General features: G+C 40.9%; 1 protein-coding gene across 4 annotated transcripts in view; it reads left to right on the top strand.

Moving 5' to 3' along the window:
* RASSF6 (Ras association domain family member 6) overlaps positions 1 to 24,132 on the top strand; it is a 185,834-nt gene extending 161,702 nt beyond the window's left edge. For all 4 annotated transcript variants that reach the window (XM_085636476.1, XM_085636478.1, XM_085636477.1 and 1 more), the window contains 6 exons: positions 886 to 1,064; positions 8,559 to 8,660; positions 15,010 to 15,061; positions 20,264 to 20,382; positions 20,488 to 20,585; positions 22,941 to 24,132. In XM_085636476.1, the coding sequence (XP_085492602.1) occupies positions 886 to 1,064; positions 8,559 to 8,660; positions 15,010 to 15,061; positions 20,264 to 20,382; positions 20,488 to 20,585; positions 22,941 to 23,013 (623 nt within the window). In that variant the 3' untranslated portion in view covers positions 23,014 to 24,132. The remainder of the gene's footprint in view (positions 1 to 885; positions 1,065 to 8,558; positions 8,661 to 15,009; positions 15,062 to 20,263; positions 20,383 to 20,487; positions 20,586 to 22,940) is intronic.
* Positions 24,133 to 25,032: the final 900 nt, after the last annotated feature.

Here is a 25,032-nt window from a genome sequence, read left to right as displayed (position 1 = left end):
AACTATCTATAAAATGGCAGTGCTCAGGAAGACTAATAAGCAGCTCTTTGCTAACAAGCACCTCGTGGAAGTTCTAATGGGAGCCCTGACTGCATCCTCCTCATTTCAGTGTCTGAGTCTCCTCTCTCCAGCTAAAGGAATACAGGCAATATTGCCTGAGAGCACAGATTTTACCCTCAATCGTCTTCTATGCCAGGCCAAAGGCTTCAAAATGGATCCCTCTGACCCTCATTCTCAGGCTCACTAATGCGCACAGCTTATCACCACATGTTACATGCACTACACATGTGACTTACACACGGAATGCCAGCACAAGACTCTGGGCATACATATCATAGAAGAAGTTTACACAGTGGGCCAATAAACCTCACTACCAGTGACACATACAAAAAGATCTGGTCACACCACTTATTCTTCTAAAAACTCACACTGTTGCCGCCACGCTTTCTGTGCTACACCGGAACTGGGACAGCAATCCCCTGCCCACAATGAGGGTATGCTTGGCATGGCCCTATAGGTCCTGGACTTCACACAGTCAGGGACAGGCCTAGGCCTATATGTACATGCTTGATTAGCACGCCATTAGACAAAAATATGTCAGGATAGCAGATATACATGCAGTTAGGCAAAAAGAGTTGGGTAATACATTGTATACCATGCTGGGGACATCTCCGTCCTAGCGCACACGTGCACACACACACATGTATAGATGGATTGACAGATAGATAGGCAGGCATACCGACGAACAGAGATAGATAGATAAATCGATAGATAGATATTCCATTTTTCTTTGCCGCTGATGAACTCAGAGCTGCTGTGAGAATCTGCTAAAATTATGTTTCCTGTACATGAAAATATCTCATATATTACCTGTGCCCTTTGCAGAATTTTCCTGCTATGATACCTTAAGGCCAAAGGTCAGCGAGAAGCCTGAATCACCCTCACTTTACAGAACTATGAGCGATGCAGCTCTGGTGACGAAAAGAGTGAAGTCTCCCGCAGCTGAGAGGCGCAACTTGCAGCATCACAGGTTCTCCATTAATGGACATTTCTACAACTACAAGGTAGGACTGCATCAACATTTGCCCTTTGTGATGGGTAAAAATCGGTGATTAATTGAATGAATAGTTTTTGTCCTCACAATGATTTGTATAAGATTTTAGCATAGTTGACAAAACTCATTGTGACCCGTATTTGTAAGGTTTCTGAAAAAAGAACAAAACCCCTCTCTTTAATACAAATGTTGATTTTAAAAAGTGTCAACGTTAAGTGACATGCTAACAGCGAATATAGAAAGGCATTCTTTAGATTTATGCATGGATTGATGCCAATTCTCCGATCATACTTAATTTCAAATTTTATAGACCTCACAAATGTTTTCTCCATCACTCATCAGCAACTTTTCTTTTCTTATGAACATGAACCAACTCTACTAACCTACAAAGTGGGTAGTGAGGAGAACAAATAGGACTATATTCGTCCACAATTAGAGCGGAATGCGTATGGTCACGCGTAGAACTGATGGATGTCCGATCCACCCTCTCTGAACCCTTGCCTCATTTAGACAGTGGCTATTCCCAGTATTCCTGATAAGGGAGATGCCTCATTCTTCAGGAACACCCATTCAACAGGCCATGTGCTGTTTTTTGTAGGTGCTCCTCAGCGAGGGTGGGTTCATTCTAATGTCATTCACACCAAGGTTCCTGCAGACTAGGACCACTACTGAAATCATGGCAGTCCCAACAGAAGCATTTTCAAATGTTCCTCATGCAGTGAGACAAAACTCCCAGGCCACTGTGGACATTTACTGTTAGAGTCCTAGAAATGGGCCCTCACATTCAGATTCTATTTTGGTCTTATGGGATAGAAGACCTGCACCACCGGTCTTTCATGCAGGTGGTGTGTGTGTGACATTGACCAAGAAAAGCACATGTATTCCTTTAGTGACATATAGCACCACCATGAAGATAAGAAATAGGGTTCATTTATGGTGTGGCTGAACTAATAAATCGCCACAAACTTTGCTTTGGTGAAACGGTCTGCATTTGTTTCCTAGGAAACCCCCCAAAACTGTGGTTTGTTCTTGAAAACGCAAGCCCCAATTTCCATTATGGGCTGGCAGTTTTCTCCAATTTATGTGAAAGGGGCATTTTCAGTTTTTTTCCCGGTCCTTTCACAGATAGGAAAAAATAAATTCTAATATGGCATTACAAAATCTCACCCACATACAGTGTAGTTTATGATGCCTAAAAAAGGCAGCATGGCCCTGTGCTTTACGGGCAATTCTGCCATCTTGTACACAGTGCCTCCCACAACTCTTATTGATCCAGAGGAAGTGTAAACGGTGGAGATAAACCTACATTAATTGTTGCTGCATGCCCCATTAATATCCTCTTTGAATGGCCTCTTTAACGTTGCTCAACTGCAAATCAAAGACTAGCTTCTTAAGGATTGTTCCAAATAGATCACTTCTTACCAAGGACTTCACAGGACCTGTTATACCTTTCCATTTAACAGTGCTAACATCTCATCCACAGCAATTCTGGAGAACCCGGCAATTTAATCTATATGTCGACAAAGCTGATATGGAGTGAGTCTCGCTGCATAATTTTCGGTGGTCCTATATAAGCTGATTCTGACTACTACACAGGAATAACATTTGCTTTTGGGAACACTAGAAGTTTGCATATGTTCACTGGCAGTTATGAGGGTCTACTGATCAATCCTGCCGGAAGGTTGAGATCTTTGGATAAGATTGTGAGGTGGCAGAGAGAATGTAAAGCCTGTAGGTACAAGATTTAACACATATAGGCATGAAAAAAGAATGAGTACAACATGTGTAGATCTGGTGTTTCCTCCAGATTTCTAAGTGCCAAATTATTTTACCAGCAAAGCCATTTCAACATAAGCAAATGGCAAGTGGATCCTAGCCAGCAGTCTGACTGATGGTGCCCACACCACTTTCTATGCCCAGATCTTTTCAGGGGAGGAGCTGATTAAACGGCCTTATTGGCATGAGTACATTTGAAGCTCAGACTGGTTAGTGCTTCACTAACTTTTGCCAGTGCCTAATTCTTAACATAAACACATTCAGCCGGCAAGCTGAATACTACAGAACACAGCCATAGAAATTAACGCATGGACAGAATAGAATCCAGGGGTTTGTCCCATTCAATTCCATTTGCATCTTTCACAGACTCCATAACTGCGTCATCTTCAAGTTAGTGCTTCCTATTTAAAGTAATGATCAACTTCCAGTTTTTACAGAAGATCTTTGTGTGCCCAGTGCAATAGAAACAGCCAGGTCAGTACCAGAATGGAAGTGAAGAAGCACCCAAAACAAATATTAATAGCACATAGGCCTTCTCCAGCTGTGACATAAATGTGTAACAACACCCTGCATATACTGTTGCACATGGAAACAAAAGATGCAAAGCTCGATTCTAAGCTGCCAAGTACAACGGCACCTTTCCACCAGACACAGCCATTCCTGATTATGTAGGTAAATGCAGTGCCATCATCACATGCCTCATAGAAAAAGAGATTTTATCAGTTAACCTATTCATCTCATCAATCAAATTGTCAACAGGGCTCCTGTCTCACCATGCGGCAAACTCAAATGTTCCACCTATAATCTTTTTTCTGCCACAGTGTTCAGAAACACACTCATACTCTTGAGGCAACCACAAATGAAGGTGATATCCTTTCCTTAACCATCCTGAATTTGGATGAATCACTCAAAACCACCTCACTATATTATCAATGCCTCTCCCACACTCTCTCCCATTCATTGCACAGCTGATGGAAGTGCCTTATTCATCCAACTATAGAAGAAGACATACATAAACCGCTCCTACATGCCTACAAGTAGTATCCAGTCAGCAGTTCAGGACAAACAGTGATTCATCCATGTTGTGATCACGCAATCCTGCTTTCAGACAAGACTGACCCATCTCTTTGTACCAATTGTTCTTTTAGCAGTCTATGATGCCACTGACAGTTAAGCCTTCATCAACATCCTCTTGTTGCACATGGGATTCACTGACACTATACTTGGTTGTTTGTGATTCTACCTTTCTGACTGTTTCCATCTTGTCCATATGGACAGTCCTTTCTCCCAGTGGGTTCCAGTAACCCACATAGCACTGAAAGGATCAATCATCTGTCCTTGATCTTCAACCTGTAAATGGAACTGCTCTAAGTTTTTGCAAACCATGGAATAAAGATCTATCAATAGGTTGAAGATTCCCAAATGTTTCTAAAAGTGTCCTCTTTCATGGGCATTGACTGCCTCAAAAATGCTTCTCCTTCATCCAAATATGTGTTTCTCTGAAGCTGATGACAACCAAGACTGAAATTCCACTTCATACCCAGTAGCACTATGCAGGCCTAGATTTGGGAATCCTTTCTGGCATGAAATTGCATCATTTGTAACCATGAACTCCTAATGACCTCACCATCGACCCCAAACTCTCCTTCGAAGCTCATAGTGTTAAGAATACACAGATAGCTACTTACCAACTATCACACTGTGAGGCATGATCAGTGATTATCAGGCAATAGCTGCTTGAAATGCTACATTTACCACTGATGTGAAAAGCTTCACTTTGTGTTCCACCCAGGTTGGATGACTAAGTTATTTTCTTTGACCTGTTAGCTTTCACAGTCTGGTGGGTGATTAGTCAAGGGTTAATCCACCATGCAACAGATGGAGTGCATCTAAGATACTATAATATACATGTAACTCCTCTGAATAAATTAATTGACCAGTCAGAGCTATGGCTTTAAAAAGGACTCCTTCCTGACCTCAAGGAAGAGCACCTCCATGCAACTGCACAGCACTCTCAACATTCCCACATCCTTCTGACACATAATGGATCTCCCCCAGACTTTCATACTTTACAAAACATGCTGTATTGCTTACAAGGCAGTGACCATCTGTGCCCCTCCCCGCACAGCACAAAAAGAGAACATTTGGTGGGCAAACGCGGAGCTATAGCACTGGCAGTTGGAAGAGTTGTGTGAGAAATGTATACAAAAATATAAACACTGTTTTAAGCCTTGTTCCTAGAACTCTCGGTGTGGAACACCATAACTGCACAAATTAGGCTTATCTCTTAAAGGAACACTAATCTACTCCCTACAGTGGGCTTCCCAGCTCCACCCATCGGTGATTCATAGACTTTTTACAGGTGTAGGGGGGTAAACAGGCTTCACAGACTCACCCAAGCAGGCATTGTGGGCAAGTCTGAAGTCTTCAAAGAGAGTAGGGGAGGTGCTCTGTGTAGGACCATTTTGGAAAACAAAGCCATACACATTCCCTCATGTTTCACTTTCAGTCTTGCAGGGTTCCATACAGTGGCCTAAGGACCGTGACTTCCATCTCTTTTTAATCGTTTGCATCTCATGCCTTCTCTATAACGTCATCCTGCTGACATCTAGAAATGCAGGCCTTTAGAACCAAACTATGGATATTGGATTTTCTTTCTGCCAATCTGTTGTTTCCTTTTCAGTGGTGTGTTTAGAGAGCTCTACTAGCAGTGTTCCCATCACTGGGGACCCACAACAGGAAGACTCACAAACTTAGGAACCTCAGTTCAGAAAACAGAAGCAGATCCATAATCCCCTCACTGGTGTTATGTCATGACATGTCATGAAAACCAAGGGACCAAATGGCGGTCATATAGTACAGTTTTCAAATATTTCTGCTACAAAGCCAGGTGTCTTAAATGTAGCCATGAAATAGTCCACTAATTGTATGGTGTGCCAATAGTATCTGGTCCTTAACAGAGTTAATGGAAAGAAGTTAAATTAACTAACCTAAAACAGACCTTTGAAAACATTGCAAAACCAATCGTTTTTTTAAATATGGCAAAATCAATCATTTTCTGGACAATAGTCCTAAAAATTGCCCAGAAAGCAAAAGACTTCAAATACAGTTTAAATATTTTGAATATGCTGCAACTTGACATGACCTCCTCCTAGTTTTCAAAATAAATATAGCATCTTCCTTTACCTCCAACTTCCTCTTCCATATATCTCCCCTTTTTTCCACTTCAAGTTAATTCTCAGTCATGTTTTATGATTTAGAATCTGCTTGGAAGAGTCAGGGAAGGGAATATAAAATACACATCCTCACGCCATAAACAGAAACCTCATTCATCAGGTTAAACAGACCCCAAATGCTTAGACATTAGATTTACTGCTTATGCTACAGAGACCGCACAGAAGAGACATATATCTTAGGTTACACCAGTCACACAGACTCAGTTTACAGACTGTATTAATGATGCTGTATAAAATGAAATCGTATGAAATGCCAGTCACTGGTAATAGTGTTGTCTAATACCAAGAAGATAACATTAACGAGGGGCCTTATGCTATCATGAATTATCCCTCAAGCATATACTTTAAATATTTTATGGGAATGTTGTCATTGTTCTTCAAACATCACCTTGTAATTTTCTTAAAATGAACACATGACATAATGGCCCCAAGAACTAGCCCTCCATTTCCCCCATAAGCACCATCTGAATGGTGCTGTAAGGCCTAGCTGTTGGTTTTTGCCTGTTGCTGATCTAGTTGTATGGCCTTGGCAAGCTAATGCTGATTTTGTGTCAGCTTCTGAAATGTATCCTACTTCTGACACCACGTGTCAGTACAGACCACTCTAGACTTAGGTTGTAGATGCAGTAGAACCTTTTATCATACTGGCGCAGACGATGTGGAGATCCTTACTTTTCCCACATATGATTTATTACAATTTCTGTATAATTGTAGACTTTCTAAATGTTTTGTGTGAAAACCACGAATAACTTGGTGTCCTGGAGTTGTTCAGGTTTATCATTTGCCTTAAATTAAAAAAACAGGGTTTCAGAGTTAATCCCAGCGCTGTGCCCAGTGTAACCAGGAAATTTGTCTTTGTCACTCTGATATTAGCTATGATATTGCTACAGTTTTTAAGTGCAGCAAATTAGAAGACAAGCTCACCTCCAAATGTTCCACAGTGGATAATTAAGTTGAACAAAATTTGTTAACACGAGTATAACTCCTTTGAGAATATTAACTCTTTAAAAGAGTTTGTGAAGAAATGTGGCCAGATTTAAGTTTCTCTGGTTGCACCCGCATTACGTTTACTAAAGAATTAAGATTACCCCAATGGATAGCCAACATGGACTGGTGTATGCGACCAGAGGAGCAGATTTACAGAGCCCGGGCCTGCCCCCCAAAACTTGTCAAAATATGGCGTCTGTGAAGAAAACTAGAGGGTTGCGTGTCACATGGCGTAGATGTCACGCCCGGTATCTTGACTGCCAGCTGAGGGCGGTGCTAAGATACAACAGTCCTGAAAGGTTAACTCGGACACCTACAAATGATTTGGAGAAGCAATCCCACTACCATGGAGATGAAGTCATGAGTGGGATTTGTGGTGGGGAGATTTTTCTGTTCCGAGGGTTGATTATATATGCTGACAGGGGGATGGGAGGAGGTTTTGTTTCACTTATATGTGCTGTATCAATGCAAAATACAAGACCTGAAAAAAAAAAGAATTAATATTACCAATGAATTCAAGTTCTCCGATATTGTTTGAAATCTGTACTTAATCAAATTATTGAAGTCTTTATATAGGGAAATGTTTTGCATGTTGAAACTCAATTTTGGAAGCGCTGTAAGAGGCCTGCTTTGATGTTTGCATAAGATCCTGCAAATGATGACCATGGTGCAAGGGTGCCTGTGTTGTAGGCGGGATTGTTTTTGTGCAGGAAGGGGCATGCACCTTCCTGCAGAAACACAATCCATAGTGGCGTACTCCTCTTTCTATGTGCGCTGCAGAATATAGATAGAGGAAAAAACGAGGAGAAATAAAGGTATTGCTCTTTGTTACTCCTCACCTGTGGAGGCGTATCTTTTTGGCGCATTCCCTGGTTTACCAGGTTTGGTAAATCTGGTAATGCATCACATACCATGGGATTTACGTGGGCACAACAACCGCAATGCCCAAGGAATGCCTCCCTAGCGCAGAGCCTTGCATGTACCACTTTGTGTGGTGCAAATGAGGCACAAGGCTCTCATAAAGATGCCCCTAAATTTAGATGAAGTCACTTACGTTCATCTTAATTCACCGGGCTGTGTTTGTTTCACTTCACTCGGCAGTTGGGTTGCATCTATAAGGCGGTATTGCTTTCCTGTGCTGTGGCTACGCAACCCCTAAAGCTACGTAATGCAAACAACTTCACAACCACATGTCACATGTCAGCCTGGTTTTGGTGGTGTGACAGCTTTAGCATAGGTTTGACAATAACAAAAAAGCTCAAATCCAACTCTGGTCATTCTTCTTCGACGCTCTTTTAGATAAAAGTGTTCAGACTTGAAGCTTATTTTCAGTGTTTAGCATTAATGTGGCGTGTAGATTGCAAGCAACCAAGGGAAAGTAGGTAGTCGTCGTACACAGTAAAGTTTATCATCTGTGAATGAGAGTTCAATGGAAAATGGCACTAATAAAATGCACTATTTATCAGTTCAATTCTTAATTTTGCTCATCATATTCCTTTCTTCAGACATCCATTTTCACTCCTGCATTTGGATCACAAACTAAAGTCTGTGTGAACAGCCTCATGAAAACGGAGGAAGTAATCGAGCAGCTTCTGCAGAAATTCAAGGTATTTTATACACTATGGAGACTCACGTTTGCATGTTTGTAGGTTGTATGACGCGTACAGACACAGTTGCTCAAAGGGGAGAAGAGATCCAGCACCCCTGTAACTTGTATTACTCAATTTAATCTCAGTCTGGGCTTCCTGAACGAAGCAGCCAGTTTTGCATTGTTTCTAATGCAATATATAGACGCTAATTACGCATTAGGCGGAATAAGGTGCAATGTGGGGCTAGAAATAATGGTCAGCCCACCTATATTATAGGTTTTTGACACAGGGTTGAGGTATAACATGCAGATGTAGAATGCTCTGCTCTGAGCTCCATTAGATGGTGTGCCTGTAGTGTAGATCCTGTTGAGAGGAGGGGAATGGTAGCAGGCAGGGGTAACTGGAATAGTCAGGGGGATGGGCGCGTTGGCTGCGCTCCATAATGTAGGAGGGTTCAGGTGTGGACGGACTGCATTTGTGCATGCTGCCCCTGCCTCCTTTAACTTTACCGGCTTTATTTGCAGTTAGTAAACTAAGGGGCATATTTGCAAGAAAATGTCGGAGCATGGGGCTGCGCCAAATTTGGCAGTGCAACGCTCCGACATTTTCAAAACGCAGGGATGCACCTTATTCACAAGAATTTGGTGCACTCCTGTGTTTTCCCTAGCGCTGGTGCTTAATTTAGTTGCCTAGTGCCAATGCAGGCACCCTCGCACCAAAGTGCAAGGGTGCCCGCATTGCAGGGAATGGTGTCCTTTCCTGCACATAAGCAATCACTAATGGCGATTTGTTTCTTCTATGTGTGCTTCAACTGAGTGGGACGCCCACAGCAACATCCACTGCATGCCCCTTTCACGCTAAGTGATCAGTGTGAAGAGGTCTTATTTACAAGGCGGCGTTAAGCCACAAAAAGTGGCTTACCACCACTTTGCAAATAAGGAGAAGGGCACATTGCCACCGGAACGTCACTAAAAGTGACGTTCCGGTGGCAATATCCCCTTGCAAATATGCCGCACAGTCCTGGTGTTCCCATGACTGCAAAATCCTGGTGTGGGAACACTGCATCAGTCATGATGTTCCTCGGAGATGCTACTCCGACTAATTTGTAATCAGGCCCATGGAGAATGTTTCGTTGAAATGTGGGGTGGATAAGACCCAGTTAATTCTACAGGCATTCAGCATTTTGATCGATTCATCAGGCACATTTCTAGTACTGCAAGCCTCTAATGGTATCCTAACTGGCCAAATTAGCCTTCCCCCTCAACCCCCCACAATTATATTAATTTACATTACCGGAACAAACATGCACCCATCCCACTAGTGAGATCAGAACAAGTGGCATCACAGGAGGTGATCCCAAAACACAATACAGGTTCCTACTCTGCACTCCCATTAGTCATCCTAAATTAAAAAGACGTTCAATCCAGGAGTATCTTCTGTCCAATATCACGTTTCCAAATGAGATATTGTGCTGCCATACTGATAATGAGCCCGGTATCAGATCTCTGTCTCATACCATCAAATAATATGCTTGTTAGGGGCGCCATGTTAAGACCATCTGATGGGACACAATAGGTTTCTGACACTGGGCTCTGCATGAGAAAATGATCATTCAATCATCACCCAAAATTTCTGGTTCGCAGTAGGTGGTACGCTGACTTGACACTATTATGACATCCATTTCATATTGGATAAAAGCATCATGACATTTTGACATTCACAAAAGCTCAAATCTCTATATTCGTAACCATCATATAAATGGTTAGACAAGAAACGTTTCAGAATACATCAATATAGAGGGGTTATGTATGTGCTTTGGCCCAACACACTAGATCATTTCTTTTTTAAACAGATGTTTTGTTGTAGAAATCCCAAGAGCCTGATGATTTTTTTATTAAGAAATATTCCACTTCTTGACGGCGTATTTGTACTGAGGTGACATGTTATTTAAGAATATCTTTATAGTTTATCATATAAGGCAGGTTTATATACGTTGAACTGCATATACGTACAATTTTGTGTGCATCCTCTTTTGCCCTATTAATGAATGCATAAACATACATTGATATATTAATCTATAGCGATGTGATTCATATGTTAATGAATGTATGATGGAATTCCGCATGCATTTTTCACGCATGCCTGAAGGACTCTGTCATTTGAACAAATGCATCTTTAGCACGCATTTGTTCTGCATGCAAGGTGTTTTACCTACTTGTCTTAAGGGGCGCTGGATATTGGAATAGTTTAATTTACTATTCCAACTCCAGACTGCGAAACAGCAGGGAGGGTGTTGGACTTTAATTCCAACACCATTCCACTATTGCGCCCCCTAAAGCAAGTCATTGTAATGACTTTCATGCAGAACGATTGCATGCTAAAGACACATGTGTTCTGTTGCCGGCACTGTGAAGGCACAGTGTGATTCCGGCTTCGTCCTAAAGGACGTTTCCCAGGAAATATCCCTCATATGAAGGAACTATAGGTCCAAAATGCATTGTGGTTGACGTGAATCTCTGTGAAATACGTATCATGAACTATATGTATCCAATTATGATTTAATAACTTTCATTTAGGAATTAATTTATCATGACAATACAACAAAAAAGACAAATAATTCTACATCTTCTTAAAACAGATACAAAAAATACACCCATTATTTGTGATGAGATGAATGACTGCAGGGATTTAGACACAGATGTACGACCATTTCATTTTGCATGTCTCTAGTTGTGATTTTTTGTGACTCGCAATTAGGGACTTGCAAGATGCGATGTACTAATGTGCCTAAGGCACATTTAGCGATTCCCAGTGGATCGCAAATGACCTACTTCATCAATTTGTGACCCATTGGGAGTGGCCTGTATCACAGGGATGTTGGCCTGCTGGGATCAGCAGACCAGTGTGTCAGTGATTGATTTTTAATTAAAATGCAGACCCTTTTCCTTAAAGGTAAACAGGATGCATTTAAAAATGAAAAATGACAAGTTTACTTTTCATTTTTAAGAGTAAGCACCACTGCCTGTTCTTAAACAATGTTGCCGCCCATTTTCACAGAGAGGAAGGAGTCCCAAGGGACCCCTTCCTGTTTGCGAATGAGTTACCACCTCCTTCACGGAGTCTGTAAAAAATATTAATGTTTGCGACTGCATCCCGGTCGTAAAACATTCATACATGCCCCTGCGACGGACTATTAGGAAGGGACGCCCTTAAAACACCCCTCCATAGAGAGACTTCTTATTACTGAGGTTGCCAAATAATAAGACCAACTGCAGGTTTACCTCTTCCCTAGAAGCAATGTGGTTGGATGTGAGTCCATGTGATGATCTCAATAAACCTTCCTGTTATATTCCAGTGGTTCTGTGTTTACATATCTTTGCAGCCATAGATCACATTTGAAAAGGCAAAAACTTGAAATCTCTCAAATCCCAAATTCAAATTCACTAAATCAGATGTTCAGGGGTTTTCTATACCTAAACCATGCTTTCTGTGATGCAAAATGTCCAAGAATGGAAGATCTTCCCACACAGTCAGTTTAAGGTTAGGAATGATAGCATGAGATTTCTCAAAGAAAAGGTAAGAGTTGGCTATTAAGGGTGGTTGGGAACATCTACGAATCTATGTGACTCTTCAGACTTCCTTTATGGTTTTACCCCCATTGTGTGCAATTAGGATCTTAAGTGTTCCCATACCATGCTGTGAATGTCTTTGGATTTGCTGAGGATAACTCCTCCATAGAAAGAGACCAACCCTTTACCCTCCTTTCTCATGGGATGGGTGATTGTTGTGGGTCGTGTTTACTTCTCTTCTGCCAGTCCATTGTTCTAGCAGCCTTTGAGGCCCATCACTTAAAACATAGTTGCTAAAGGGGAGATTAGATGTGAATTGGGATACTGAAGTGTGAGAGACAGTGAGTTCAGGTTGGGAAAAGAGGATTAGCCTTTTGCCAGCACACAAATAGATGAGATAAAAGTTCCATTGATTTTATTATGCTTTATTGCACTTTTATTATACTTAATTTTCTTCATACCTCAAACTTGAATATGTGGCATTTTATAAAAAAGGTCATACTATAGAATGTGTTCTAGTTGCTACACTTTTAGGGCCAGATGTACGGACTCACAGGTTTGTGATTTCCTAATAGCAACTTTTGGCAATTCGCTATTAGGAAATCGCAAACTGCGATGTACTACAGTGTGTTTAACACTGTTTGCAATTCCCAAGTGGATAGCAAGGAACCTTCCTCATCAATATTCATGAGGCAGGTAGCAATCTGCGACCTTTTTGGAATGGCCTGCAGGGATGGTGGACTGCTGGGCTCAGTAGACCACCATATCTGTGATTGCTTTTTAAATAAAAACAATTTTTCATTTTGCAATGCAGCCAGTTTTCCTTAAAGGAAAATGGGATGCATTTCAAAAATAAAAATGAAAAGCTATCTTTTCATTTTTTAAGAGTAGGCAGTGGTCCGTGGGATGTTGGTGCTCACATTCGCAAAGGGCTCCCTTAGGGACCCCTTCCTGTTTGCGAACGTGTTACCTCCTCCTGCACAGAGTCGGTAAAATATGAATGTTTTGCAACCGCATTCCGGTCGCAGAACATTCAGACATGCTCCTGCGACTCACTATTAGGAAGGGACGCCCTTGAAATGTCCGTTCTTAATACTGACTTGCAAACACTATTTTGTGAGTCGATAATAGTTTACCCACTCGCAAAATAGGGTTAGTACATGCAGGGCCAGACTGGCCGTACCAGGAACAGGGTGCTTCCCCGGTAAGCCGCCAGGGTGGGGGCCGGTTTTAGTCCCCTGGGGGGCTGTTTTTGTTACCGGGGGATGGCAATATTGGCCTTCCTGTAACAAAATCGGCCAAAACTGGCCCAAGCAACAGCTTGGCTGCACCCCCCTGCACCACCCAGGGGGGCAGGTCGAGCAGTTTGCCAGGGCCGGTTTCGGTTCCCAGTCCGGCCCTGAGTACATGCCAAATGACTTTTTAGCGGTTGCAAACGGCCCATTTCTCTGTTTGCAAATGCTAGAATGTGTAGTACATCTAGCCCTAAAACACAAGGGGGCATATGTATCAAAGGATTTTGTATTCGCAAACGCTGTGAATCGCAAAAAAACAGCGTTTGCGAATACAAAATCGCAAAAGGGGATGTATGAGGCATTTCAGCCTCGCAATCTTAAGGAATCGCTAAATTTGCGATTTCTTAAGTTTGCGTAAGCATTTTAGAAATCGCACATTGCGATTTCTTAAATGCAATGTAACACGCACCCAAGTTGTGCGATTTCTCCTTAAGAAATCGCAAATTACCACCAACTTCAAGTTGGTGGTAAGTTGCGATTTCTTTGAAATATGCACTTTTTTGCATATTTCAAAGTGCCATGTGGTGCACATACATGCCCTTAGGGCATGTATGTGCGCCATATGTGCACACATGCTGATTTCAGGGTTGCATCAGGGTGTCATCATGACACCCTTGCACCTTTGAAAATATTCTCAATTTGCGATTAGCAAATAGCGATTCGCAAATTGAGAAGGAATTCCCTTTCATTGCTATGGGCCTCCTGGCCCATAGGAATGAATGGGAAGGTATTCCTTAATTGCGATTTCGCAATTTGGCTAATCGCAATTAAGGAATTTTAAGAAATCGCAAAATTTGTGCGAGTTTTTAAATACATCCCGTTTTGCAATTCTCAAATAGCGATTCGCAAAAAATCGCTATTTGAGAATCGCTAATGGAGATGATGATACATATGCCCCACGATCCTGTGCCCTCTTGCACAAATAGGTTTAAGCCGAGAAAACATCTCAGCTTACCAAATTTGAATAGTGTGCAACTCTGTAAAACCTTTGTGCATAATTACAGCTGACCTACTAAAGTGTCCAAAAGGCAGTTTAAACACAAAAATGTTATTCATTTTTAGGATTGAGCGTGTGGAACTGGGCACTTTAAAGGAGGCCCAGCCACAGCAGAATTCAAATTCCAGATGCCAAGCGTTTAAAAATCCTCCCCCCCAAAACAATGATGGTATCTGACAAAAATATAGATTTCTTTCTCACGACCCCCCCAGTACAAAGCCAACTGAAACTTACATTTCTACATGGGAGATTCCAACGCTGAAGGGATCGAACATTCCTAAGAATCTTCTACTGGGCCCCGTGCACATTTTAATTTTTTTCTATACAGTTATAAAACTATCAGTAACCTATTCGAATAAAAAGTTAAATAGAAAAATATTGTTCCATTTCTAAAATAAGAGCTAAGTCTAAACTTCTCCATTACGTATAGCTACTCTGTGGTGTCATATAGCACCCTCAATAATGCAATTAATTATCTGTTTTCTCTGTTTTTCACTATTCCACAGATTGAAAACCACCCTCATGAGTTTGCACTTTACATCATACATGCATCAGGAGGTAAGGACATTTTGTGTTTGTGGTTTTTACTCTGGCATATATAATATATTTACTTGCAATACAGTAAAGGATCGAGACTTGATCTATAGCCAGATATCCTTCAGTTTTTTTGGCTGTAGCCTGTGCCATAGAAATGCATAACTAAGCCTGCTGATTTTATTAGGACAATGCTATTTTATCTCATCTTTCTGTTTTCTTTTTCTTTATTTCAGTCATTGACCATAAAAGCAATATCCTTGATAATACCGTACTAATAAATTACTTCAATCCTTTCTAAGAGCACTACATAAAAGAAGCATAAGAACAGCATAGCAATAACAAAAACACTGGTCTAATCTATAAAATCATACTGCACCATTCTGAAGATACAGTTAACTAACCTCTACTGATGTGCTGGGCTTTAGTGAGGAGTTATGAGAAGTTAAAACTTTAAACCAAATTGGCCAGATGCTTTCTAAAAATTTAGCAATTGAAAAAAATATAACTGGGGAAGTTTCAGCTCTACAGATTCTCTCTGCTACCCTGTAGTGGCAGATGCCAAGAAAACGGCATAGGAGAACTATCCAGCACCTTCTCGGCTTAGAGTATTTGAAACAAAAAAACAATATATGTTTGCTTCTTTCCACGGCTTCTCCGCATGCAAGACAGGAATTGGTACCCCTGTGATTGGCTATCCATTTACAAGTAACAGATACTAAAGGTAAGGTGCCCAACCTAAATCTGATGTATAGTGATTTTGTGAATGGGGGTCAATTTCATCCATGCAGTTCTCGAAGTGAGAGAATGGCTTACATTCTAAAAAAGACCAGTGTGTTCCCCAGGCCCGGCCGGCTAATTAATTCAGACCCCACCTGATTTCAGTACATTGCCTTCAGGTTTTTTATTTTGTTAGAGGAAATTGATTGTGGATCTGTCCAATACTCTTCTAGGCCTAGTGAGTAACATGTCTGTTTCGCAAAGGCCAGACACGGGAGCTTTCTCCCACCCTGAGACCTAGCTAATACGTATTGATGGGCTATTGGAGGCCCTCTCTATAGTTAACCAATTCGGGGATCAACCAGACTCAGAACCAATATAAAATTGGCCTGAGTTGAGTTAGGTGGATGATGGGCCGAATTCTAGGTCAAGTTTGAAGACTAGAGGAATGCTTTTGGGAACTTTGAGTACCAACACTCAAGAATTGTTCTCTACCACTTCAAGTGCATCTAGGTTAACGTGACCCCACAATTCCTCACCATAGATACCAGCAGCTACAGCTTGGGCCTTCCAGGCTTCAAGAATCAGAGAGACTGAGGAGATAGAGGAATTATTTTTGTATTTTAATAATGCTGCCGCCCTGTGTTTTAGGATAAGAGTGCTTTTTGTGACTTGATTTACTCAGGCGTTAGTACTGGATAGACAGATACCAAGATAGTCAAATTCATTCACTCTCTGTATCCGTTTCCCCTCAAGCAATTTTGTTCCTTTAAAAACTCTGTGTGTGTGTATGGCCATGAATTTAGTTTTGCTTTCATTTATCACTAGGCCATGATCTGAGCAAAAGAGACTAAACTTGCTCAAGAGGGTCTCTAGGCCCTTAAGAGTCAGTGATATCAACAGCATGTCATCAACAAACAACAAAGAACTGGGGAATCGTTGTCACAGGCCAGCAAATAGTCAATACATCTGTTAATGAACAGCAAGAATAGTGTGGGTGCAAGTACAAAGCCCTGCTGAACTCCTTCATCGACCCCAAATGGGCCAGTTGATTCCCTGTTGGGACCCCATTGGACCTGAGTGAAGTTATTGCAGTGGAGACATGTAATGATGGTAAGGATGGGGTCATTAATCCCCATTTCACTAAGAGTTCTCTACAATCTGTCCCTAGGGACTATGTCAACTGACTCTTTGAGATCTACAAAAGCGTCATATAGACTACCATCACACAGAGTCACCTCCTTCCAACTTATCAACTGAAACCTGAAGACCTGGTCGACTGTGCTGGTCTTAGGCCGAAAACCAGCCTGAAATTGGGTCAGAATTTTACTTTCTTCGATCCAGGACATCAACTGATCCAGGATAATCTTACAACTTTTTTTTCCTACTCTGCGGCATTCCCTGGATTTGGGGAAATTATGACAGATTTGACCTCAGTGTTACTAGAGAAAAGCCCGGCCTCATAGAAAGTATGTGTTTTAGAAAGGGGTGGGCACACGCTAGTTGCTTGTAGTTGGCCAGATGAGTTTAGGGGCTCACAGTTTGTATATGGGAGAGGGCAACTATATAAGGTTTTAAAATGGGTCACCCAATCATGTAGTAGAATACGGGATTCTGGTTTCATCTTGGCGAAAATTGCGCTGTGAGAAATTACATGGCAAAAAGTTCTTTTGGTTCCCCTTTCACATGGCTGCTAATAGGTGTCTTCCAATCAGTTTTTGCAATTTTGTGGGCTTGCTTGTAATCAGATCTGGTGATCTTAACTTTGTGGTGAGAACACCCCCTTGAGGGCACCTAGGAGATGGTTTTTTTCCACTCTACAGTTCCAGTTATACCATGTAGCGTCTACTGACCCAGAGCAATTCTTCCGAACGCACATGGGCATCATTGGGATTCGCACTGGCGAAAATAAATATTGCTCAGGGATGAGGTGCTGCTATCGCATCGGCCTATTCAAAATGGGCCAATGGCATGGACAGGGCTATGTTCCCCGAGAAGGATGTGTTCATGCACCGAGGTTGCCTGGCAAAATGGGACCATAAATGGGCAAATTGGAATGTCTCCAGAGGCTGACTTTGTATTTCCCCTTCAGTGGAATTACGCAAAAATGCACTGGATATCTCTGCTCTTATTATTTGACAGATTAATGTGTAGTGCTGTCATATGTATAACTATGCAATTGTCCTTTCTGTGTCTTCCTGCAGCTATATGTGCCTGTGACAGTTTATTGTATCATCACAACTGTTTAATAAAAAGAGAATTTGAAAAAAATAAATGATGATATACATGGGCGTAGGAGCTTCATTGTCCACTATGCTCCTCCACTAGACCGTTTTATGGTTGTTAGTCAGGGCCCCAAGCGGTATACTCAGTTCCTTGCTATGCCACTGAAGGTTAGAAAAAGGGGGAAATGATTACTTTCCATCCTAGGAAAAACGTCCATGTTTTCGATGTTAACCCAATATTGGAGGGACACAAAGAAATAGTCAATACGACTTACGTACTTATTTCTAGTGAATGTCGGGTGTCTCTTTAGGTGTGATTTTGTTCTGCCATTGCAAGCTCCTAGTTGATTACATATACTAAAATCATTTAGTTGCAAGGCTACTTTAGGAATTGCTTTAATACATAGGCCCAGGATTTGGGAGATTTCCCAATGGTGGTATTTTTCATTAGCCAATTCCCTTTACAGCGTGTTTGGTTCAAAGCACACATTAAAATACCCACCTTTTATGGCACTCTCTCCTTTAGAGTTGGTATTAATTATATCATTCAGATTGTGGATTACAGGGGAGTCAGCTGATCTGGGAACGCTCCTGCAATAAACATTAAACATGTTGAATTTGTCATTCCTGTTGAGTACGGAGATCTTGAGACCAAGGATATCTGGAGAGGCAATAGATAGCTGTCTTACCTGACACCTTACAGAGTCCCTAACCCATGGAGTGAGTCCAGCCGATAGTCTACCTGATTTAGACTTGCAGGCTGGCACATGGTGGGTTGTAAAGCTCTGCCTGTAGGTGGGGGTGATTTCTCATGTTTCCTGGAGCATGAGTATATCTGTCTTGTCTATAAAAGCCCCCCATTCCCTCTGGGCTAGCTTACTTCCCAGCCAGCGATGTTCCATGAAATTAAGATGGAAGAATTTGACAAGTTGGAAGTAAGTATAATTTGAACATACTGGTGGCTTGAGGGCATGCGGCAGGATCGTGCCATGGTTGAAGGACTACTAGGGGGTTTGAAAAATGTTTCAGTGATAAGACGACAAGTGTTACTAGAATCCATCAATAGCATTTCCGGGATGTTAGAGTGGGGAGAGGGGAAGGGCAGAGTAGGTGGTGGTTTGCTACCAATACTCATGGTCATTGAACTGTTTGTTATGTTTTGTGTACTGTTTAAATGAAAGCTATACAGAAAAACTGAAGACAAAGGTGATGTAAAAGAACATATGGAGAAATTCTTCAGAACTGCAATGTAAATCTCTACTATGTATGCATTGTGGAAAGAAAGTCGCCCGCTACGTTCAGTCAGAGAAAATGTAGTTTTTTCTCTCCTGTGTTACTCTGGGTTTCCCAGTTTTTAAGATATCTTCCTAAGCCCTTTTGATACATGTTGTTTTTGAATGGTGTTATAAATATAGCTCTTCAGTGTTTGCACTGTTTCTTGAAGCAGCAGATTTTTGCCCTCAGAATATAGGACTTTCTTTCTGCTTGTTTCTCTTAAAATTCTATTGTCGGCCTTGACATTGGTCACTCAGAATATTTTAGGACTCACATTTGGCTCAATCAAAAATGGTTAGTAATTGACATGCATTCATTTGATAGATTCTGACTTATTTTTTTAGTATTGCAACATACACCAGTCAGTATTTGAAATTATGATAGACACTTAGATTAATAAATACCAGGACAAGAGGGACATTGAATTAAGATTAGTTTATTTCTAAATGAAGTAGGTAGGCACAGTTCTAAGCACACAGTTCATACTATTGCTTATTACATGCAAAGATCCATTGATTTAACCTGGACTTTCTTATAAATGAGCCACAGTGCTACAATATACTGACCTTGCTCTCATGAATATGATAAGTGTGCAGCTAGAACAGTTATATATAATTCTGCATTGAGGAAGTTGTGTTTTGAAGGATGTCCCAATTTATCAGTCTGATAGTATCACAATGTCTAGTGTTGTACTTGTTCCTCAAAGGATTTTCTTAATCTGCTAACTGGAGCAATGTATTTCAATCAGAACACTTATAGGAAGCGCAAGCAATACTAGGTACAAAGCATATCAACGGGATAGAGAAGCTGAGTAGGAAGGGCGGATAGAATTATCCAGAATGTGCATCACCAAAAATGGATTTCTGTTGTTAACATGGTTTAGTATAATATGGTTACAAAGATGGTCAGATTAAAAGAATGCTGAGATTCATGTTGGTGACCTTTTTTTTAAATAGATTTCAGCCCTTCTAAAATCTCTAGTAAAGACCTTGTTCTTTATTTTCAGAAAAGAAGCGAATAAGGAATACAGACAGCCCACTGTGGGAGAGGCTCTTGCAAGGTCCATCTGGGCAGGTAGCCAGGATGTTCCTCATGGACAGAGATGCAGAAGAAGTCACAAGTGATGTAAGAGTAATTTCAAACAGGCTTATCATTTATATCCAAGTGTCTGTCTGCATTAAATGCTACTAAAATAACACAATATCTGCGTACTTTAATTCCCCATTTCAGGTAGCTCAATACATCAAATTTAACGTTCAACTGTTGGAATCAATTCTTAGTAAGCTAAATGAAGAAGAGGATCGAGAAATTCAGAGGACCATTAAAAGGTAATTTAGAAAATATACATATGTTTGTTTGTTTATTTATTTATTTTCCTAAATGCTACACGTCTCCTTTTGGTGTACTTCTGAGTGCCTAAGAGACAGAGTCAAAAATGTGCAACAGGTTTGTTGGAAGGTGATTAAGGCTTGAATCCAGGTCGGATGTGTGACTGATGGTGTTCGGAATGTTTTGATTGTGCCCACTGTTCTTGTTGAGTTTAGTTTTAGTATACCGGGCTGGTGAGCGCTAACTAGGGTGAAACCTGTCCTACGTTGCTTGTGTTCTGGTTCCGGAAGGACCTGGTCTGGCAATTCGGGCTGGCTGTTCCCATTGGCGTGGAGCAAAGGCTTATTTGCATATGTCTGGGTCCAAACTGAAGTGGCAAGATGTGCAAAATAACGATGGACTTGGATGCGGCCCAAGTAATTACCAGTGGCTGAGATTAATGTTATGTTATGTTATGTTATTCGGAATTTGTTAAGCGCACGGTCACCCAGGGGTTTCATGGCGCTAAGTGAGACAGATGGTAAACTGAAGAGATGGATGGTAACAATACTCTAACCGTGCACTTGTTTGAATAACCAGGTCTTCAGAGCTCCCCTAAACTCTGCCAGCTTAGTACAATTCCGAATAGACAGGGGGAAGGAATTCCAGGTTTTTGGGGCAAGGTAGGCGAAACGGGATCCACCAAGTCATTTCTTTTTGAACGTAGGCAGCGTGAGGAAAGACAGGTGGGCAGAGCGAAGGTCACGGGTCGGTTCGTATTTATTTATGAGTTGATTGACGAATCTGGGACTTTTTCCGTGGAGTGCTTTGAAGATTATGCAGCCTACCTTAAAGGTGATCCGTTGGGCTATAGGGAGCCAATGAAGGGAGGCTAACAGAGGTTTGGCCGACTTCCTGCGGTTGCTCTTAAATATTAATCTGGCCGCTTGATTTTGAACAATCTGCATGCGTTTAGCAAGGGCGAGGGGTAGGCCCAAGTAGATGGAGTTGGAAAAGTCTAGTCTTGAAAGGACCAAGGCGAGTACCACCTGAATGAGAGCAGAGTGAGTCAGCAGATGGGCAATTTTCTTGATCTTTCTTAACTGAGAGAAACAGGAAGAGATCACTGTTCCGGCCTGGGTTTTTAGTGAGAGGTCGGAGCAGAGAGTGACCCCGAGGCTCTTCACTGACAGAGAGGGAGATGGAGGGGTGCCCATCGAGGCCGGCCAGAAGTGGGGGCCCCAGCTTAATGCGCTGTTACCGGGGAGTAAAAGCTCAGTTTTTCCTGGATTGAGCTTGAGATGGTTCTGATCCATCCATAATTCAAGCATTCCATCCATCACTTTTACTTCAGTTTTCACAAGTTTCCTGAACTGCATATTATTGGATTCAGATGTCAAGTCAGGGTGAGGGGTATTCAAGAGTTTTGATCTTTAGACGCCCAGCACTGTTATCAACTCCGGCACTGAAGTGCACCTCCTTTCAAGCAGATAAGCACATGTGATCAGCAAAATGCCATCACTCACAGAGCAACGCAGCCAATGTTGGACGTGGGCCGACCTGTTGCTCCATGCTGGTTGCTGTTCAGCAGGAAAGCAAAATTTGAATGACAGTTTGACAATCCAATGGATGAAGAGATCTAAGTCATAGGCCTCCCTGTATATATAGTATGCATTTTTATTTATGATATACTTTAATTTCATGACGTGAGGCTGGTGAAACAGATAAAGCTACCTCTTGGCCAGATCTAATAAACATATTCACTACATTTTCAAATTCCGAAAGTAGTTAAGCAGGCGAGGAAGATGGATGTCAAGAGGAAGGAAGGAAGGAAGGTGAGTGAAGGCAAGAAAGATTTGTCAATGAAGGATCCAGTTTAAGATGGTGCCGTTGAAAGAACATCATGCATCCCTCTAAAGAAATATTTTCCATAAAGTGAGGAAAAATAAAATGTCACATAGACCAGTACAAATTTTGTGGTGCTTGGCTGACAATTTGCAGGATTAAGTACAGGTGAGTAGAAGTATGCATGTAAATATACAATGAGTTTATATTTCCATGGAAAATCCTGAGTATATTTGTGATTTTCTTCCGTTTAGTTGCATTTTCTGTGTAAATATTAGCAATGATTCTTGTATGTCTTCTATGTATGGTCCGATAAATGTTGCATGTAAGTCACATGTTCAAAGTTCAATCTATAAAAATGATGTAGGTTTCTCTCTATTAGTACAAAATAAAACAGTGGTTAAAAATGAAAGAACATTATTTTAAGATAGAAATTGAGATTTACTATTGCTATGAATTTGCTAGATGATAGCTATATGCTTATCACACATGTATTACTATAATCTGATCCTGTGCTTTTTATTGATTAGGTACATGACAGAAAAGTCCAAGCTAATACAACATCTTCGCAGCAAAGTAGAAATGACGGAAACTACAGTATAATGTAGGTGACCATCAGAATCTTTGGGATAACAACGTATGGTTGATCTGTCAAGAGAAAGATGGAAAAAAATCAAGATGTTTTTGGACCACGTGCCGTCATCCAACTGTATTAAGTCTTAAGGATTTCCGGAGACTAAATATTGCTGCATAGTGCAGAATAAGACTCAATAAACGATTGCGGTAACAGGCAACAGAAGACAAACTTCAGTTGAAATCATACCTTTTCTAGTTGGATCAGTCAATTTTCTAGTGACAGTTTTAAAGTTGACTTTCCTCCTAATCTGATGGCTGTGCATCAGGTTTATGACATTAATGAATGGATTATAGATTATAGAACATGGTTCTCTTAAGTGAGCTTTGACAAACCAGGAGGAAGAATGCCTGGTCTCAGAGTTTAGCCTGTGATTGCCTGGAGGCATGGACAGATATGCATGCATAACGTGTGCTAATAGTAACAGTAATAAATACATGCTCGCAAATGCCAGTCGACAAAATTTGCTAGGAAAGCTGTGACGATAATGATGGCCCAGAAGTCTAAGAACCTTTGAAAAACTCCACTTATTACTAGAAGGATAATAGCTACTGTTGATATTTGTGTTACTCTGTACTTTAACTTCATTTCTTTAGGAAATAATCTGAAATAATTGTATGTCCTGGATTGTGCGTTGGCTGTTCGAAAGTCATTTAGAAAAAATTTGATTTTCCTAATATTTAGAAGGTATTCAAAATAATTTCATGTCATGGGTTGTGCCCTGATCATTCGAGAGACACCAGATATAATTTAGAAAAAAAAATATTTCCTGTTGATCATTCACAAATCAAAAATTTGCATCTCGTTTTTTGTAATGGAGTTGCTTCGCAATATTATGGTTTTGATAGGGGTGGCCAGATGAAGTATGTTTTTTTGCATGGATTTCCCTTTTATTTCAATTCATTCATTACTGAGGAGTCCTGTATTTTACTGAATTGATCTGTCGAACACAACCCAGCTCAGTGGTGCAGTAGTAAACTGATACATGCCACAAAAGGACGTTAATGAAAAGAAATCGGTGGTCAGTTGTTTGCTTCCTGAAAAGGTGATGACTTAGAAGATTAAACCGATGGGAGCAGAAGAGATGATATGGCTTTCGAAACTGATTTTTTAATCATGAAATTCTTTGAGATATTTTTATAGATGTCAACAAGCAGATTACAGATGTACCCTAGATCATCAAAACTTCAGCTTTTCAACACAAGGTCAAAATATCTTCCTCTGGATGTCAAGGAATTCCATTAGATAAAATACTTATATTATCAAGTTATTTTTTGTTATCCTATTGACCCTTTCATTCAAAAGGATTTTGGGGGAGTTTTGAGAATCAGAAGTAAAAAAGAATAATAAGCCTCATATACAAATAATTGATTTGGTGAAAGTGGTCTGATTTTGCCCCTACTTCTACCAAATCGTTTTTGATTTTGCGCACCAGCTTATGTATTAATAGTCAGTTTGTGAAATTCAGAATCATAATGGGTCAGAGTTCAACCTACCTCATCAGTATTCATGAGGTAAGTTGCAAATTGCGAGCCACTACAATCAGCCACAATTACAGGGTCAGCAGACCACCATGTTTGTGATTGTTTTAAATGAAGCATTTTTTAAAAAATGCATCCCATTTTCTTTAAAGGAAAATGGGATGCATTTAAAAATAAAAGAAAAATGACACAGGCATGTTTAGGAGTAGGCAGTGGTCTACTCCTAAACATTTTTTTGTCAGCAATCATAAAGGAGAAGGGGTCCCTTGGGAACCCCTTCCCAGTTTGTGAATGGTTTACCAACTTTTTTGAGTCGGTGATAAAATACTAATGTGTTGGGACTTGGTTTCAGTCACAAAACATTAATACATTCCTAAAGGAATCGGTATTTGGAAAGGGCTCCCTAAACACGCCTTTCCAAATACCGATTTTTTATTGTATCCTAACCCCATTTAACGGATCATTAATTAGGTTTAGTATATTTCAAAAAGTGTTTAGAGCTCACAG

Source organism: Triturus cristatus, chromosome 2_1, assembly GCF_964204655.1.
Source record: "Triturus cristatus chromosome 2_1, aTriCri1.1, whole genome shotgun sequence".
NCBI lineage: Eukaryota > Metazoa > Chordata > Amphibia > Caudata > Salamandridae > Triturus > Triturus cristatus.
The sequence above is the reverse complement of the archived record's forward strand: the minus strand, read 5'-3'. Positions and strand labels throughout refer to the sequence as shown.